Raw genomic sequence first — 20,097 nt, 5'->3', positions numbered from 1 at the left:
AAACAGCCGGTACAGTATCTATTATTTTGTCCGCTGCCTGCAACGGTTCAGAACTCCAGCATAAAAGGGACGTTATCCTTTAACCAGTTTCCGTCCTACCTGGACAATCATCAGGCTCTTTGTCCTGCAAGAGTGCCGTTGCATGTTCCTTTCCAGCTTGGGTAGTGTGTGACTCTGGTGAGTGTGTGCAAAGAATTGGGGAAGTGTAATTCATAGACTCTTAGAGTGCAGTGATAACTTTGTTCATTACTCTTCCTGACCAGGTGGGCTGTCTCTCTCTATTCTACGCCACCGTGTGACCAGACCCTGAGGGATCCCCAAGAATCATCATTACCCGTTTTTTATTTTATCCACTTACCCTTTCCCGGCTGGGTACGTGTTCTCACAGTGAGTGTTCATTTCGCTGTGTGATCCGTAGCTGGTAGGGAGTGGGGAACTTAGCATCTGAAGTCGTTTCTGCCGGACTTCCTGAGCAAAGGTTAGTGGCGATTGTGTGCTTGCGCTACTGCCAATCCACGACAGCAGGTCACACGGCTACGGGAGCTGGGATCCTAGTCACTTGCGCAGGGCAAATGGGGAAGTAGGATAGGACACAGGGTGTACTGCTAGAGGCACTCGAGCGGCTGGGTGCAGGGTGCTTTCGAGCAGTCGGGCGCTCAATGTTATTCAATGGGAAAAGGAACAAAGGCTGTAGACTCTGGGACGTGATTTTTCAGGTGCGACCACCACTTCGAGAGGTAAGTTGGGATCTTGGAGAAGAGGTAGGTACCCCAAAGGAAGACAACGGGGCCACAGGGCGCCGGGTGCAGGGGTGTCTTTGGGCGTCGGGAAATCTTACCCTCAGCTGGTCGCGGTTGGAGGCGTCCCTGGTTCTGAGGCTGCAGGCGTTGTCTGGTTCGTCGAGGAGGGTCTTTGGGCACTGGACTTTGGGTCCCAGTCGCCGGGTGGACGTCCTCGTAGTCTTGGATCACTCAGGCACCGGCCGGGCACGGAGAGTGCAGAGTGGCTTGGTCTTGTGCTTCCTGGCTGGCACTAGGGGTATGGTTGTTGAAGCAGAGCCTCTGTTTATGAGAGTACCAAACTTCAAGAAGGTCAAGGCAGGCAGGTCCTCCGGGGGTCCCAAGGTTGCTGTCCGCAGGAGTGGCCGGGATTAAGGTGCAGGTTCCAGGAGCGACAGGCGGTAGGGCTGGGGCCAAGTCAGTTGGTGTCGTCCTGTTAGCTGCACCGCAGGTCGTGTTCTTGATCTTCTTTCTTTTCTTATAGGGATCTGAGGAAGGTTGGTTTAGGAAGCCCCTAAATACGGAATTTAGGGGTGTTACAGGTAGGGCAAGGGCAGGGACAAATAGGTCCCTGTCCTGGGGTGGGTACACCCCCTAGTCTGCTCCTCTCCTGTGGGAGGGGGGCAGGAGCATAGCTGTGATTGGGTAGGGCTCCCCATCTTCACTATGGCCGGAGCCCGGGGCCGTGCTTCACCTCGCCTCTCCCATCTGAGGGGTGGGGTTGGCACAGGCTGGCACCCCTCTCCTTCCTGACGTAGGGTTTCCCACCAGTCTTCCCGCCAGAGTGGGAGGTCAGAACCGGTGGGGGCCAGTTACTGGGTACAGCAAATGGTCTGGAGAAGCTCACAGAGGCGGCAGGCCTTTGAAGCTTCCCCTTGCCCTTCCTGGGGGAGAAGACCTAGCACCTAGCCCAGGATGTTCATTGTTGCGGGCCCAGGAGAGCGGGGGGGGCTCTCCAACCAGGGGTCCAGCAACATGTCTGCCCACTATAGATTTGTTTTGTTCATCAGAATAGCTCTAACAGACCGCTGAAGCCAGACGTAAAAAACAAAATTTATATATATATATATATATATATATATATGTATATAAAACAATTGATTTGTAAACAAGAAAACTGCACTCTATTGTTAAAACATTAGCAATGAAAACGAGCAGGTAAGACGTTCAAATATTAAACATCTGTAATGTATCTTGATGAAAAATAATAAAAACAAATTTATATATTATATATGAAAAAGGATACAAGCCAAAACATCATAGTTCAGTGATGTCAGGTACTTTAAAGAATCTACTACTGGCGTTATTAAGTTGTCAAACTTTTGTATCTGTGATAAAATCTGAAAAGGCAAACAAGAAAACAATGAACTGAAAGAAAAAAGCAAACCAGAATCAAACAGACAAAAGGAACTGAATACAGTGTGCCAATGACGCTAAACAATGACAATAGAAGAAAGGATAATGTTACTTACCCATTAAGCATCTGTTCTTGGCATATGGAGCTGTAGAGTCCCATGCTTTACATAGTCTGCTATCTAGTGTTGGGTCTGGATGTTTGCAAGTTGTTTTTTCTTCAAAGAAGTCTTTCAAAGTCACAGGGTACGTGACTCCTCCTTTCGGTGACAGTGCGCATGGGCATCGACTTAATTGTTAGATTGTTTTCACCCAGAGGGTGAGAGTGAAGTTAGTAAGAGTAGAATAGAGATGTCCATGCGTATGGATATAGAGTAATAGAGAGAACTGCAACAGGTACAGGTACCTGGGGAAGCGGGTGGGCGCACAGTATGCTCCCAAAGCAGTGGCTAGCCTGTAGCTGTTGCAGTTGTCTCAAAGAGTGTTCCAAGTACTGCCTGGCCAAGATTAGCTTGTTGCCTCGCTAACAAATCTACACAATAGTGCTTGGTGAATGTATGTGATGTAGATCATGTTGCAGCCTTACAAATTGTCAACTATAGGGATGTTTCCTAAGAAAGCTATCGTAGCCCCCATTGTGCGAGTGGAATGCTCTCTAGGGGGTATTGTTAAAGTTCTCTTTGCTTTTGCATAACATGTTTCAATGCATTTAACAATCCATCTTGAAAGACCTGACTTGAATATGGGATTTTCCTTGTGAGGTGGAGCAAAAGAAACAAAGTTGTTTAGTTTAACAAAATGACTTTGTTCTTTCAATGTAATATAAATGGGCTCTTCGAACATCTAAGGTGTGTAGAGCTTGTTCTGCCACTAAATTTCGTTGAGGAAATAATACAGGCAACTCAACCAATTGATTGATGTGAAAGGCAAAAACTACTTTTGGTAGAAACTTTGTACGAAGAATCACTTTGTCTCCGTGAAGTTGGAAAAAAGGTTCTTCTAAGGTTAGTTCCTGTAGTTTACCCACCCTTCTCTGTGAAGTAATTGCAATGAGAGAAGCAATTTTCCAGGAGAGAAACTGCAGTTCACATGTATGCATGCATTCAAAAGGTGGGCCCATTAATCATGTGAGGACTATGTTAATATTCCACACTGGGACAGGTGGAAGTCTTGGTGAGATAAATCTTTTAGGTCCTTCCATAAAAGCTTTGATTACTGGCACTCTAAAGAGAGAAGTGTTGCCTATTTTGTAGATACGCAGCAAATGCAGCGAGATGTAAGAGGATAGAAATGTAAGCTAACCAGGACCACTGCAAGAGTAACTGGTAACAAATGATATTTTGTACTGAAGCATCAAGAGGATTGATGTTATCATTGCAATAGATAAAACGTTTCCATTTAGCCACATAACTGGCTCTTGTAGTATGCCTTCCAGCCTCTCTGATGATATTCATACAGACTAGTGGGAGATTTAGATAACCTAACTCTTAGATTTCAAGAGCCAGATCGCAAGCATGAGTTCTTTAGGATCTGGGTGTCTGATTTCTACATGGCTCTGTGTGAGGAGACTGAATGTGAGGTGCAGTTTTTGACGTAGTACTAGTGACAGCTCCAACAGGGTTGTGAACAAACTTTGAAGGGCCCATGTGGGAGCTACTAGCAACAGTGTGAAGGATGTTTGCCTGAGTTTCCGAACTACTAATGGAATGAGTGGGAGAGGCGGTAATGCCTGACCAACTCATCTATAGTGCATTGCATTTGGAGAGCGGGTGTGGATACCTGGAGTCAAAGTTTGGGCATTGTGCGTTTTAGTATGTGGCAAACAGATCTATTTGAGGGAATCCCCAACTTTGAAAGTATGGGAGGAGAACCTGTTTTTGTATATAATACATAGCTGTCACGTTGTCGGTATGAACTAGGTCAGCTTTGCCAACCAGGTGAGTCTGAACTGCTCTGAGCGCTAGAAACACTGCTAGCAGCTCTAGATGATTTATGTGGAGAGTTTTTTGCTAATGACTCTACAAGCCTTGCACTGTGCGATCTTGGAGATGAGCCCCCCAACCAGTAAGGGACGCATCCACTGTTAGTATGGTCTGAGGAACTGGGCCTATGAAGGGCCGTCCTTTTGATAACTTTTGTGGGTTCCACTACTGCAGAGAGTGATTAGTACGGTCAATTACCAATACTAGATCAGTTAAAGGACCCTGTGATTGGTTCCACTGATTTGCTAAGCATTCCTGAAGGGCACGCATGTGAAGCCTGGCATGGGGAACAATCGTAATGCAAGAGGCCAGCTGCTTATACACTCGAGCTGGTAGTGAGTGAGGGGGCTGAAACTGGAGAACTAGAGCCTGAATGTTGCGAATTCTGGCTGCATTGGGGAAGACTAGAGCTCTTTGAGTATCTAAAGTGGCTCCTAGATAGTTTTGTGTGTTGGAAGGTTGAATATGCAATTACAACACAGGGACTGTGAAGCCCAGTTGGTGCAGTAACTGCACTGTTCTGTGAGTGTATTGAAGACACTTTGGATACGTACTGGCTTTGATGAGCCAGCCGTCCAAGTAGGGGAAGACGTGAATGTGTTGTCTTTTTGGTGAGCAGGGACTACTGCCAGAGACTTTGTAAAGACTCTGGGAGCAGTGGTGACTCCGATCGGGAGTACTTTGAACTGGTGATTATGCCCCAAAACCATAAATCTGAGAAATTTGTGATGAGTGGGATGCATTGGAATGTAGAAGTACGCGTACTTTAAGTCTGGGGTAGTCAGAAAGTCGCCCTGTTGCTGGAGTGGGAGCACTTGCTGAAGCGTTACCATGTGTGGGCAAGTCACTGTTTGGTATTGGGAGGTGGAAGAGTGTGTTGGAACCTCTACCCTTGCCATTATTGCCTCTGTAACCCCCTCTGTAGAAACCCTTGGAAGCAGAGGGCTGATTGTTACCTTTGCAGGTTTTAGAGGCAGTATCTGAGGAAGTATTCTTGGATCCTCAACGATAGGAGCGCCAAAAGGCACCACGGCCGGAAGGTGTCTAAAGTGCTCCCATAAATTTTGCCACCTCTGTGTCTTTTTTCATCTTTTCTGAGGACGTGTCTACTAACGGGCCAAAGAGGTGTTGCTTGTCAAATGGCATACTAAAAATAGAAGCTTAAACCTCTGGTTTAAACCCTAAAATTCATCCATAAGCAGGCATGCCTTCTTAAGAGAACGCTGGTGTTGACGGCTCGAGCCCCAGTGTCAGCAGCATCTAAAGGGCACCCGATGGAATTGTTCAAGATGAACTTTCCCTCCAGCACTAGGTCTTGAGCTTTGGACTTGTGCTCATCAGGCAGAAATTGGAGCAATTACTCCATTTCATCCCAATGCGCCCTATCGCACCTGGCTAAAAGTGCTTGTGTATTGGAAATGTGCCACAAATTTGCAGCTTGGGAGGCTACTCTTTTCCCAGGGGTGTCTATCGACTTAGACTCTTTGTCCGGAGGTGGAGCTTCTCCTGAAGTTTGGAAATTAGCTTTTTTACATGCATTAGAAACTACCAACGAATACAAGAGTAACTGTCCCTTTAAGTGCGGGATCTGATGGTGCGGATTTATATATTTTTTCTACCCTGGGGGTGAGGATACGTGCCAGGACAGATTAAAAATGTCACCCACATGTCTTAGAATACCCTTGAGCATAGGGAGTGAGAGAGTGGACCTAGTCACCTGCTGATGTCACTTCCACCCATTTTTTCCGTGCCCTCGAGACAAACGGGCGGACCGACAACATTTCCACAAGTATACACAGTATACATAATATATACAAATACAAATATTATGTACATACACAGAAAGGAAAAGACAATAAGCTAAGCATTTCCTAGCACCAAACTGTATGCAAGAAAATGACAGATTAAAAACAGCATGTCAAACAGGAGGACAATAGGGATACTGTATTCACCAGAAAAAGCGCTACGGAAGGTAAGTAACTTGTTCTTCTGATGGATACATCTGCCTGTGGATTCCTCACCTTTTCAATTGAATCCCTAAGCCGTACCTCGCCCGGAGCAGTGTGTCCATCTGACTATACCAAAAAATCTTGCAGAACAGAGCGTCCCTCTAACCTCAGAATCCACCCAGTAATGCTTCGCAAAGGTGTGGAGGGAGGCCCAAAATGCTGCCTTACAAATATCAACAACAGGAACACCTCTAGCCAAAGAAGAAGATGACTTAGCTCTGGTGGAATGAGCTCCAATACATGCAGGTGGCTCCTTCTTGGCCAGGGTGTAGCAGATCTTGATACACAAGATGATCCACCTGGAAAGTGTTCTTTTATGGATATCCGTCCAATGTAGCCCACGAAGAGCTGATCATCCTGGTCCTGTCCAGGTAAAAACTGACTGCCCGCTTAGGTGATGAAGTCTCTCCTCCTCTTTGGAAGGGTGACGCGGGAGGATAGAAGGTAGCTAGGGAACAGACTGAGATAAAAGGAATAACCACCTTAGGCAGGAAAGCAGCCCTGGTCCTGAGAACCATCTTTTCTGCATGAATGGTTAAAAACAGAGGTTTTGAACTAAGAGCCCTGAAGCTCACTTACCCTCCTAGCTGAGGTAATAAAGATCAAAAAGACAATCTTGAAAGAAAGAAGCCTCAAAGGGCAACTATGAAGAGGCTCAAAAGGAGCTCCATCAGCAACGCAAGAACTGGATTCAAAACCCACTGAGGCATAATGAAAGGAGTGGGAGGAAACTTATTGGTTTGGCCCTTAATAAACTTCATAACAACTGGAGATCCAGCAAACAAAGAAAAGCAGACAAATATCCTGTAACTGTAGCCACAGTACAACCCTGCTGAGTCAAAGAAATAGAAAAACTTTGCACATCAGACAAACAGACTTCAAAGGATCAATGGACCCCTCTCCACACCATTTCACAAATTTGGATCACCTGGAGCAATAAACAGATTTGGTGGAGTGTCTCCTGGATGATAAAATAACATCCACCACATCCAGAGGGAGAGAGAAGGAACTCAGGTTGCCTCGTTTAATCTCCAGGCATGAAGTTGCAGGCTCTGGAGGTGGGGGTGTAGAACCGGCGACGGCGAGAGGAGATCTGCCCTGAGAGGGAGATGGAGTGGGGGGTGCGATGAGAAGTGAAGTAGGTCTGTGTATCACACCCTTCTTGGCCAATCCTGGGCAATCAATATGACTTGGGCCAGGTCTTGGCAAATCTTCCTCAGAACTCGAGGAATCAAGGGTATGGGGGAAATGTGTAAAGGAGCTGCGAACTCCATTCCAACTGAAACGCATCCCCCAACACTCCCTGCATCGGAAATTGGACACTGCAGAGCAACAGGCAGTGCGCGTTCTCGTGAGTGGCAAAGAGGTCCATCCGAGGAAATCCCCACATCTCGAAGATGAGATGGACCACCTCTGGATGAAGCCGCCGCTCATGATCAGCCGAGTAATACCGAATGAGACTGTCCACACGTACATATAGCACACAGGCCAGATTTGCCACCACACAAATCTGATGGCCCTGAGCCCAGGACCAGAATCGCAGAGCCTCTCTGCGGAGATGATACGAACCTACACCTTCCGGTTTGTTGATGTACCACATCACAGTTGTATTGAATCAAACTGACCGCAAACGGAAGGAAGGAAGGCCTTGAGAACCAAACATATTGCCCGCAATTCCAAAAGGTTGATGTGAAGCAACCTTTCCTCTGGAAACCAAAGACCTTTGAGCTCCAGATTCCCCAGATGAGCACCCCACCCAAGAGTGGAGGCATCCGTGATCACTGTGGCAACAGGTGGACGAGGCTGAAAGGGCTTTCCTTGAGACAGGTAGCCCTGCACACTCCACAAGACAGCTGCAATGCAGTGTCTCTGGAGAATCTGATCTTCTCCCGGAGATCTCAATTGTGCTGATACCACTGCCTGCGGAGACAACACTGGAGTGCCCTCATCTGCCAGCACGCATGGTTGACCAACAGTATACAGGAACCAAACTGACCGAGCAGGATTAAGACCTTCAGCACTGGAACAACCGCCCCATTGTGAAACAAAGGAATCATTTCCTGTAGGTCAAGAAACCTCTGCAGTGGCGGGAAAGCTTGACGCACAGTATTGTCCAGTAATGCCCCTATGAACAGGCTGCCCTGAAAAGGCACCAGGTGAGATTTGGGTACATTTATCGAGGAACCCAAGTTAAACAACAATTGCATTGTTGCATGCAAGTGGCGCAACACCATCTCTGGAGACTTGGCTTTTAGCAGCCAGTCACTCAGATAATGGAAAACAGGAACCCCTGACCTTCTGAGATGTGCTGCCACCACCGCCATCACCTTCGTGAAGACTAGTTGTGCGGAAGTGAGACCGAACGGAAGTACCGCAAACTGGTAGTGGTGCGACCATACTATAAACCGGAGATACTTCTGATGCGACTTCAGGATGGGAAGATGAAAATACGCATCCTGCAAATTGATCGACACCATCCAGTCTTCCTGCTGCAGCACTAGAAGAACCTGAGCCAAGGTCAACATTTTGAACTTTTCCTGCCGGAGGTAAAAATTCAAAATTCTGAGGTCCAGGATCGACCTCAATCGGCTGTCCTTCTTGGGGATGAGGAAATAACGGGAGTAACATCCCTGACCCCTTTCCTGCTCTGGAACCACCTCCATTGCCTTTTTCTGCAACAAGACAAGAAGCTCCTGTTGTAACAGTAGTAAATGGTCCTCTGAACACCAATCCTGGTGAGGGTAAGGAAGTGGAAACTCCAGAAAAGGGAGGCCATACTCATTTTCCACAAGATTGAAAACCCAACGGTCTGAGGTAAGCGATATCTAATCTTGTAGAACATGAGACACCCGACCGCCTACAGGAATAACATAATCCAAGATGGGGGATCTAGAGCAGCTTTCCCGTGGTACCAGTGTTGGAGTAGGCCAGGGGAGGAGGAGGACTGCTGCAGAGAGGCTCCTTGAAGACAGCCTCTATTTTTTTCCCAGTACAACCGGGATAGAGGATTTTACTGTTGTTGCTGAGGCTGCTGATGACCTTGAAAGGAAGCCGCCTTCCAAAAGCCTCAATACCTCTTATAGCCATACCCCTTACGGTGAGGCTGCAGGCCCAAAGATCTTTCAGTAGTTGTCTTTAAAACGCTGCAAAGCAGAGTCTGCTTATGTACCAAACAATCTTGAGCCATCAAACGGCAGATCCAGTAGAGTAGCCTGAAGATCTGGCGAAAAACCTGAAGATCTGAGCCAGGCATGTCTTCTCGTAGCAACTGAAGTACTCATTACCCGGGCACCCTAGTCTGCAGTATCCAGACCCGACTGAATAACCTGTTGGGCAGCTGCTTGAGATTCTGAAAGAGCTTGAAGAAAATGAACTCGATTTTACTCAGGAAGCTTAGTGGCCAATTGCTTAACAGAGTCCATAAGGGCATGAATATACCTCCCAAGTAAGCAAGTGGCATTTGTAGACTTCAGCGCCATACTTGCGGAGGAACACACCTTCTTGGCAGACTGTTCTAGCTTTTTTGAATCTCTATCCCCCGGGGTGGTAGGAAAGGACCCAGACTATACTTGGAGCAAGCAGCCTGAACTACCAAGCTTTCTGGAGAGGGGTGGGCAAAAAGAAAAGCTGGTCACCAGAACCAGGTTTATATCTTCTTGCTACTGATCTGGAAACTGCAGGAGCACGCAAGGGCTTCTGCACACCTCCATAAATGCCTCAGCCAATGCCTCATTAACAGGCCGTAGAGGCTCACTAGAAGAAGCAGCAGTATAAAGCACTTCAGTCAGAATGTTTGACTTTACTTCACTTGAAGACAATTGAAGATTCAACAACTCAGCAGCTTTCCTAATCACCATGTGAACAGGGTGAAATCCTGAGAGGAAATAACCTTTGGTGAAGAGAGCTCCCACTCTGGGGAAGTGTCTAAACCACTAGCCTCATGTAGACCACAAATTCATCTACAGAGTATAGAATCTCCCCTTCTTCATGCTAGTACTCATCTTCCTCTAGCAGCCTTTGTGCTTCCCTCCTGGATCGCTGCTTCGGGATCGGCATTGAAGGAGGACCTGACCTTGAAGCCTTGCCCTTTGACGAGTGACTTCAAGAACCGTGCCTCCTTTTCGATTTATTATGCTTCTTATACTTAGAAGCATGCAAGGTCGACAACTTCCAGCGCTTACGACCCCTCTTCTCTTTCTTCGCCTTTGCCATGTAGAGTTTTCTTCACGCTCCTTCAGCGCCTTTGGGTTCCTCTTTCTACAGCATGAACACCCTTCGACGTCGTGATCTGAAGAAAGACAGCAAAGACAGTCGTTGAGAGGGTCAGTAATAGACATTTGACCCCCACACTCCCTGCAGGGCTTGAAACCAGACTTCTTCGAAGGAGCCATTCCAACAGAATCACGAAGGAAGATACAAAGTTATCTCAGAGAAATGGAGAGTCCCAGAAAGAAAACGTTACGCGTCGGCGGCGTGGAAAAAAAGTAACAGGCGTCAGGACACAGACTAGGTCTTCTTATGGCTCTGGTGACATCATACAGAGTCGGGAGTGCATCCGTGCTATAATGACGTCCTCGGTGACGTGGGAGAGCTAAGAAAAGAATTACTGTGGAATGCTGGCGCGGGGGAAATTCAAAAGGTGAGGAATCCACAGGCAGATGTATCCATCAGGAGGCTTAGTAGGGTAAAGATCAGGACCGTTACCTGTGGAAGGATTAGTGCTGTAATCTCTCCAGGGGTATGTAGGTGTTGGATCATTGTCCCCTGCCCTGATCATCAGATGTATATGGAGGTGGTCAGTCAGCATGTGAAATTAACAATGGTTGTGACTCAAGGGAAGGAGGTGATGGAGAAGTAGAAGGGCTAGTACCCACATGCTTCCTCTTTAAAGGAATGTGGTAAGCTTCTTCAGGTTTAATTTTGCATTTTGAGTGACAATTTTGGTCGCAATTTGTCCAGTTTTTGGATGAATGTACAGTTCCTTATATTTCGGGTCCGGTTTTGAGAGGGAACATCGAAACAGTGCTCCTTTGATGGAATTGGCGCATCTGTTTGTTTCAGTGCCAAAGGTTTCAGTGCCGATGTTTTGGATGCAGAGGATTTCGGATCCGAAGACGTTTTTGGTGTCAAAGGGGGTGAGGATGAGCCAGATTTAGACTTCAACTCAGAGATGGAACACGGTGGGGAAATGGAAACATGTTCTCTGTGTCGACCGTGCCCCGAAGGCAAGGGTGGAACTAGAGCCTTTTTCTTGGGCAGAGTTGGACTTTGGGGCAAGGGAGGATTGCCACTCACAATGTGATGTCCTTGCAGGATGTCTTCGTCCACATCGGAGCCAGATCCAGAGACGTAGATAGGCTCCTGTTCTTCCTCGGCTCCCATGGCATTGCCGGTCTCTTGTTCAGAATCTTCTCCAAAGACGTCCGGAATGGAACCGGTGTGTTGACTCTGCATGTCACGATGTCGAGCCTGGCAGTCGCAAAGAATCTTCTTCGATCGGAAAGACTTACATGGGTCGCAGTCCTGTTCATTGTGCTCCGGAGATAAGCATAAGTTGCACACTTCGTGTGAGTTGGTGCGCGGGAACTTTGTGTGGCACAGAGGACAGAATTTGAATGGAGTCCGATCCATCGACTGCAAGGCGGACCGACGCAGGTATGGCCCAACAGCATTCCACGAGCCACCTGATCGAAAGAGGGATTTCGTAGTAAATACGATACGCAAAGAATGGAAATACGCGATCAAAAACAATACCGTCGAGGGATTGCGCACCGAGGGGAACCAGAGAAACTGTCGAACCGAAGAACAGCAATTCATGTCCGATGGCGGAAAAAAACAATCCAACAACGGAGTCAATGCCTATGCTCACTATCACCGAAAGGAGGAGTCACCTACCTCGTGACTGGAAAGACTTCTTCGGAAAAAAAAACTTGCAAACATATGGACCCAACACTAGATGGAGGAGTATGCAAAGCATGTGATCTACAGCTCACATGCCTCGAACATTATTTTAATCAAAGAAAAAGTTCTTACCTGAGGTAACGAATAGTTTCTTACCTGTCGGTGTAGTTTTGCAGCTTAAAGATCTTTCTGGATTCACTATGCTGTGCATATTCCGCAATCTGGTGGTTGGGTCCGGAATCGTAGTCTTTTTTTCTCTTTTTTTTTTTGTAGCCCAGGTGGGCGTCGACGTTCCACCATCTGGTGTACCTTCGGTGACGTCGGCATGCTTCCTGCGGAAGCTACCACCCTTGGGCGCCATCTTCGGATTCTTTTTTCTGTCTCTTTTTGTCTTTTCTGCCTGTAGTGAATCCATGGCCATGTATGAAAATCCTTTTTTTTTTTTTTTCTTACGCGATTCTTTTCACGTATCTTGCAAGCTTCAACTTTCTTTCCTTTTCTATGCATTTCCACCTTCTTTTCCAGCCTCATCTTTCTGGCGGAGAACAGGTAAGAAGCTATTCGTTTTGCAGCGTGAATCTTTCTGGATTCACTATGCTGTGTATAGATTTTGTAGCGGTTTTTGTTACTTTTGTGGCGGCTGGGTGGAAGATGAGCGTTGGTTGTTGAAAATATGTTGAAGCACCTTTTGTCCTACTTGTGCTTCCTTGTTCATTTGAACATCCACGCAATAGTGCTTAGTGAACGTGTGCACTGAAGCCCATGTTGCCGCCAGGCATATGTCCTGAATTGGTGTGTTGGCCAGAAAGGCAATTGTTGCTCCTTTCTTCCTGGTTGTGTGGGCCTGTGCCCCTCCTGTTAGCTCCTGGCCCGCTTGCTTGTGGCAGAATTATATAGTCTGTGCGATCCATCGAGCTATGGTGTTTATTGTCACTGGTTTACCCATGTAACTGTTTGCGAAGGATACGAAGAACTGTTTTGTCTTCCGGTGTCCTTTCGTCCTTATAATGTAGTGCATCACTGCCCTTCTTGCGTCTAGTGTGTGGAGTGCTCTCTCAGCGCTTGTAGTGGGGTTTGGGAAGAAGCTAGGGATCTGAATACTTTGATTCATGTGGAACCTTGACACCACCTTCGGCATGAAGTGCGGGTCCGTTCTCATTACGACCCTGTCACTGTGTTTCTGAATGTAGGGTTCCTGTAGTGTTAGAGCCTGCAGTTCGCTCACTCTCCTTAGCGATGTGGTTGCTACCAGAAAGGCTGTTTTCATAGTCAGCATTTGCAGTGATGCTTTGTGGATAGGTTCGAAAGGTGCTTCCATGAGCTCTGTCAGTACTACATTTAGGTTCCAAGCTGGTGGTGGCATTCTTTTTGGTGGCGCTATTCTTTTAGCCCCTTCCAAGAATCTTTTCACGACCTGAGATGTGAAAAAGCTTCTCCCTGTTTCTCCTCTTGTGTAAGCCAAAATCGCCGCCAGGTGTACCCTTAGAGAGGATGAGCTTAGTTTAGCCTTTATTAGGTGCGTGAGGTACCTTAGCACCGTAGATTCCCTTGTCAGTTTTCTGTGTAGTTTTTTCTTGCAACACCACTGAGTGAATCTTTTCCATTTTGCCCCATAGCATTTGCGTGTGCTAGGCCTTCTTGACTCTCGCAGCACTCTCAGGGTGCTCTCTGGTAGTTTTAGATGTGCGAACTCGAAGTCCTCAGGAGCCAGGCTGAGAGGTTGAGGCTCTCCAGCTCTGGGTGTAGAACTTCTCCGTTTTCCATAGAGAGTAGGTCTCTTCTTTTTGAGAACTTGTGGGGGGGCCCCTGCGCCATCTCCATTATCTGAGAGTACCAGGTCTGCCTGGCTCATTGTGGTGCCACCAGGATCAGCGTCATGTTGCTTGTCATGCATTTGTTCAGAACCCTGGGGATCAGTGGTATCGGGGGAAAAGCGTAGGCAAATGTCTTTGACCAGCTTATCCATAGGGCATTCCCCTGTGATAGTGCTTCTGGTTGCCTGGATGCAAAGTATTGGCATTTTGCATTCCGGCGTGTTGCAAATAGGTCTATTGTCGGAGTGCCCCACCTCCTGAATAGTTTCTCTGTCTCCTGTATATGGAGTTCCCACTCGTGGGATGCTGAAGTCTGCCTGCTGAGCCAATCCGCTTCTACATTGTCCTTCCCTGGCAGGTGTATGGCTAGCAGGTCTATTTTGAGTGGTATTGCCCATCTCCAGATTTCCTGAGCCAAGCTTGACAGGGGGAATGATTGAGTTCCCCCTTGTTTGTTTATGTAAAACATTGTTGTGGTGTTGTCTGTTTGTATCAGCACCTTCTGGCTGTACAGGTGTTTCTGGAAGGCCTTGAGTGCTAGCAACACTGTTTTCAGTTCCAGGTAATTGATGTGTCTGACCGCATCTGTAGGGCTCCACAGGCCCCTCACTCTGAGCTTGTTCATGTGTGCGCCCCACCCCTTCTGGGAAGCGTCTATGGTGATGGTCACTGTTGGGTCCGGTGGTGTTAGAGGTTTCCCTACTGTTATCCTTTCCTTGGTCCACCACCTTATTTCTTCCTGCACCCTGTGCGTTAAAACCACTAGATCCTCCCAACTTCCTGTAGCTTGTGACCATTGCTGCTGTAGCCACTCTTGGAGCGGTCTCATCTGTAGGCGTACATTGGGGACCAGGTGTATGCACGACGCCATCATCCCCAAGATCTTGCTCACTGTGCTCACTGTCAGAGCTCGCCCCTTCTGGTAGTGATGTTTCTCCCTCAGTAGGCTGAGTGTTCTCTTTTCGCTGGGTGACACCCTGCATTGGACGGTGTCGATTTGAGCACCCAAGAAGATCTTCACCTGCTCCGGTTCCATTGAGCATTTTCCCCAGTGTATGGAGAAACCCAGGCCTGTTAGCGTTCTCGTGACTTGCTGTGCGTGATCTTTGCATGTCCTGTACGAGCTTGCCTTTACGAGCCAGTCGTCTAGGTAGGGGTACACGTGTATCCCCTCCCTTCGCAGATGCGCGGCCACTGCCGCGAGGCATTTGGTGAACACCCTTGGTGCGGATTTTAGACCGAAGGCCAGGGTTGTGAACTGGTAGTGGTCGTTGTTCACTGTGAACCTTAGCATGTGCTTGTGCTGCCTGTTCATGGGGATGTGCAGGTACGCATCCTTGAGGTCTATGGTGGACAAAAAGTCCCCGGCCTTTATCTGTGGGATGACTTCTTGCAGGGACGTCATCTTGAATTTTTGGGTCTTTACATATTTGTTTAGGAACCGTAAGTCCAGGATGGGTCTTAGGCTTTCGTCCACTTTCGGTACCAGGAAGTAGTTTGAGTACACTCCTCTGTTCCGTTCTTTGAATGGGACTGTTTCGATGACCTCTTTGAGGAGTAGTTCTTGGGCTTCCTTTTGGAGCAGTCGCAGCTCTGTTCCCGAGTGCTCTCTTCTCTTTGGCTTTCTGTTTGGTGGATTCTTTAGCAGCTCTATGCAGTATCCGAACTGCATGATGTTCAGTATCCACTTGTCTGTGGTGATTTTTCTCCACTCCTGGAGAAAAAATCTTAGCCTGCCTCCTACTGGAGTTATATGATCTTTTGTGTCCTGTCCGTGTATCCCTCTCCTCTTTGTTTTTCCGTGCTCTTCCCCAGGAGGGTTCGGGTGGGTGAGCACCTTTTCTCGTGAGCAGTCACTTAGAGGGGGGTTGTTCACCGCCTCTTCTTCTTTGTCCTCGTCCGTTTCCTCTTGATCGAAAGGACTGGCCCGTGTTCTGGTAGTTCCAGTTTTGCCTCTGCTGGCCCTGGTGACTTTGGTTGTCACTCTGTTGTCCCTGGTGGAACGCCTGGTGTGATTCTCCTCATTGGTTTCCACCTCTGCCGTTTGGCCTCCGCGTAGGAGTGCCCCTTCTCATCCCCCTGAATAGCACGGCCCCCATGGAGCTTGCAGTCTCGTTGTCCTTCTTCAGTTGTGTGAGCTTCTCATCAACTGGGGCTCCGAACAGTGTTTCACCATTGAAGGGAGTGTTCAGGATGTTATTCTGCACCTCAGCCTTGAAACCCGAGATCCTGAGCCAGGCTTGCCTTCTCTCTGTGATGCCTATAGCCATCAATCTGCTGGATGTTTCAGCCCCATCCAAGGCTGTCTTCAGGCACGAGTTTGCAATGCTCTTCCCTTCTTCCACAAGGTGTGATGTCCTCTCACGGTATTGTTCCGGGAGGTGCTTGAGCAATTGTCCCTTCTCATCCCAGTGTTGGTATTGATGTCTGTTTAGGAGGGCGTTTGAGTTCGCCATCCGCCAGTGCGCTGCGGCGTTTCTCTCTATTTTCCTCCCAGTTAGGTCCATCCTCCTGGAGGCCCAGATGTTGTTGGGACGTTGGCCCTTCTTCTGGCCGTCGCAGCGATAATAGAATCTGCTGTGACGGACCCCTTAATATAAGCCGGGTCCTGTGAGGAAATGCAAATGCTACTTACCAGTATGCCTCTGTTCTTGGCATGTAGGGCTGCTGACATTCATATCTGTGCATAGATCGCCGCCTAGTGTTGGGTCCGGATGATTGCACATTGTTGTCCTGGAAGAGTCTTCGAAGTATCACGAGATAGGTGGCTCCTCCCCTGGACTACAGTGCGCATGGGCATCGACTCCATCCCCAGATTGTTTTTAGCCATTGAGGCCGAGATGGAGTGAACTTTGTGAGTGATGACCATGCTATGAAATGTATGTAAATACTGCAGCTGCTACAGGCGCCGGGGAGGAGGGCGGGCGATATGAATGTCAGCAGCCCTACATGCCAAGAACAGATGCATACTGGTAAGTAGCATATTCGGTTCGAGGCATGTGGGCTGCTGAATTCATATCTGTGCATAGAATACATAGCAGTCCCTCCATTAGCGGCGGCCGCCCGTGCCAGCTGCAGCAGTTTGGAAAAGTGTCTTGAGAAAAGCCTGCCCTACAGCTGCCTGCTGCTTGGAGTGCACGTCTACACAGTAATGTTTAGTGAAGGTATATGTGGTAGACCATGTGGCTGCTCTACATATGTCCTCTAAGGGAATGTTTCCAAGGAAGGCCATAGAGGCCCCCAACTTTCTGGTGGAGTGGGCTCTTGGTGGAATAGTAAGAGTGTGTTTAGCTTTTGCATAACAGATCTGAATACATTTCACGATCCACCTAGCAATACCAGCCTTGGAAATAGCGTTACCTTTGTGGTGTGACGCAAAGGCAACGAAAAGCTGCTTAGTTTTTCTAAAATCCTTGGTCCTGTCAACGTAATACATCAGGGCCCTTTTGACGTCAAGGGTGTGGAGCATCCGCTCCGCCAGTGACTCAGGATTTTGAAAAAACACCGGCAACTCAATTGTTTGGTTTATGTGGAACTGAGACACAACCTTGGGTAGAAATTTAGGGTTAGTGTGGAGTACTACCCTGTTAGCATGAACCTGGAAGAACGGCTCCTGGATTGTGAGGGCTTGCAGCTCACTAACCCTACGTAGCGATGTAATTGCTACTAAGAAGGCCACTTTCCAAGTCAAGAACTGAATTTCGCAGGAGTGTAGTGGCTCAAAGGGAGGACCCATCAGTCTTGTAAGAACCACATTGAGGTTCCATTCTGGAGCTGGTGGGGTCCGTGGTGGAATGACCCGTTTGAGTCCTTCCAGAAAAGCTTTGATAGCAGGCACTTTGAAAAGTGAAAGGTGCTGTCTATTTTGGAGGTATGCGGCCATCACAGACAGGTGAATGCGGATGGAAGTATATGCCAAATTACACTGGTACAGATGGAACAGGTAACAGATGATGTTCTCAATGAAAGCATCTAGTGGATTAATTATTGTGGTTTGCGCAATAAATGACAAACCGCTTCCATTTGGCCGCATAACAGGCTCTAGTAGTGGGCTTCCTTGCCTCCCGAATGATGTCCATACAATTGGGAGGAAGGTTGAGGTAGCCAAACTCTAGGACTTCAGGAGCCAGATCGCCAGGTTGAGCTGTCGCGGATCTGGGTGCTGAATGTCACCATGGCTCTGCGTCAGAAGGCTGGGTGTGAGATGAAGCCTTTGATGCGGTACCACGGACAGTTCCAGAAACGTGGTGTACCATGGTTGGCGAGCCCACGTTGGAGCAACTAGGATGAGAGTCATTGAGTGTTGCCTGAGCTTGCGTGCCACCAGCGGTATCAGGGGTGCTGGGGGAAAAGCGTACGCAAATTTGCCTGACCAGTTCATCCATATCGCATTGCCCTGCGATTGCGGGTGTGGGAACCTGGCGGCGAGGCTTTGGCATTTTGCGTTCTCCCTCGTAGCGAACAGGTCTATCTCTGGATGACCCCATCTTTGAAAGTACGGTTGGAGTACTGATGGATGTAACTCTCACTCGTGCATCTGGTGGCTGTGCCTGCTGAGCAGGTCCGCCATCTGATTGTCTTTGCCTGGGAGGTGTTCTGCCATGAGGAAGATGTTCCTCTGAATGGCCCACTTCCACATGCTCTGAGCCAGATGAGACAGCTGCGGAGAGTGTGTTCCTCCCTGTTTCTGAATGTAGTACATGGCGGTCATATTGTCCGTCCGGATCAACACAACCTTGTTGCACAGATGTACTTTGAACGCCTTTAAGGCCATGAAGATCGCCATCAGTTCCAACACATTGATGTGCATCTTCTTCTGCTGTAGAGTCCATAGTCCCTGCACTGTGTAATGGAGTACATGCGCTCCCCAACCCTGGAGAGAAGCGTCCGTCGTCAGGATAATCTGTGACACAGGCTCCTGGAACGGTCGGCCCTTGCAAAGGTTTTGTGGATTCCACCAATGCAGAGAGTTGTATGCCCGACCGCTCACTAACACTAGGTCTTTCAATTGCCCGTGAGCCTGAGTCCACTGACGTGCTAAGCACTCCTGAAGCGGGCGCATATGTAGTCTCGCGTGCGGGACAATGGAGATGCAGGAGGCCATCATGCCTATCAACTGCATGAACACTCTTGCTGGAAGCGAGTGCTGGGGTCTGAATCTTTGGATCAGCGACTGAATGCTGGCGATTCTCACTGAATTCGGCTGCGCAGTGGCCGCCAGAGTGTTTATGGTCGCCCCCAGATACTGCCGTATGTAGGCGGGCTGGAGATGGGATTTTGGGTAATTCAGTGAGAATCCCAGATCGTGCAGAAGGTGAATAGTGTGGGACACGTGGTCGGCACACTGCTGGTTCGACTTTGCCTGAATGAGCCAGTCGTCCAGATAGGGGTAGACGTGGATGTTTTGACGTCTTAGATGCGCCGCCACCGTTGCTAGGCACTTCGTGAAGACCCTGGGCGCCGTGGTGACCCCAAAAGGCAGAACCTTGAACTGGTAGTGCTGGTTTTGAATAATGAACCGCAGATATTTTCTGTGTGAAGGATGCAGGGGAATGTGAAAGTATGCATCCTTGAGATCCAGAGTTGCCAGGAAGTCCCCCTGCTGAAGCAGTGGGAGAACCTGCTGCAGAGTGAGCATATGGAAATGTTCTGACAGAATGTACAAGTTGAGAGGTCTGAGGTCTAGGATGGGCCTGAGGGATCCGTCTTTTTTTGGAATGAGAAAATACAGGGAGTAAACCCCTGTACCCCTTTCCTGCAGTGGAACGAGCTCTATTGCCCCTTTTTGCAGCATGACGTTGACTTCTTGCTGCAACAAGTGCAAGTGCTCGCCGGACATAGGACGGATTTTTGGAGGTATGTTGGGTGGAGTGGATGTGAGCTCCAGACAATAACCGTGTTGGATAAGAGATATGACCCACCTGTCCGTGGTGATGGACTTCCACACGGGCAGGAACTGCTGGAGTCTCCCCCCGACCGGTGTTGCGTGGTCGGGGGGCAGTGACAAGGCGTCACTGTTTGCTGGCGGTGGAGGACCTGGAGCTGTTATTTCCACGTCCTCTGCCTTTGACGTTGTTGCCACGGTATCCACCCCGACCCTTGTTGGTATATGAGGATTGGGTGTTACTTTTGTAAAATTGCGTGGATTGTGACGCCTGACCCCTTGAGGTGCCTCTGTTATTGGAGCGGCGAAAGGAACCACCCCGAAACTGCTGGGACTGCAGGGCACCCATAGATTTAGCAGTGTCAGTGTCTTTTT

At 48.4% G+C, this 20,097-nt stretch overlaps 1 protein-coding gene across 2 annotated transcripts in view; it reads right to left on the bottom strand.

Annotated features, from left to right (window-relative positions):
• THOC2 (THO complex subunit 2) overlaps nucleotides 1-20,097 on the bottom strand; it is a 1,289,207-nt gene that overhangs the window by 951,977 nt on the left and 317,133 nt on the right. For both annotated transcript variants that reach the window (XM_086918507.1, XM_086918508.1), the window contains exon 16: nucleotides 2,026-2,119. In XM_086918507.1, coding sequence (XP_086774633.1) covers nucleotides 2,026-2,119 — 94 coding nt within the window. The remainder of the gene's footprint in view (nucleotides 1-2,025; nucleotides 2,120-20,097) is intronic.

The sequence above is a fragment of the Lissotriton vulgaris genome, chromosome 4_1 (assembly GCF_964263255.1).
Source record: "Lissotriton vulgaris chromosome 4_1, aLisVul1.2, whole genome shotgun sequence".
Classification (NCBI taxonomy): Eukaryota; Metazoa; Chordata; class Amphibia; order Caudata; family Salamandridae; genus Lissotriton; species Lissotriton vulgaris.
This window is presented reverse-complemented; position numbering and strand designations above follow the sequence as displayed.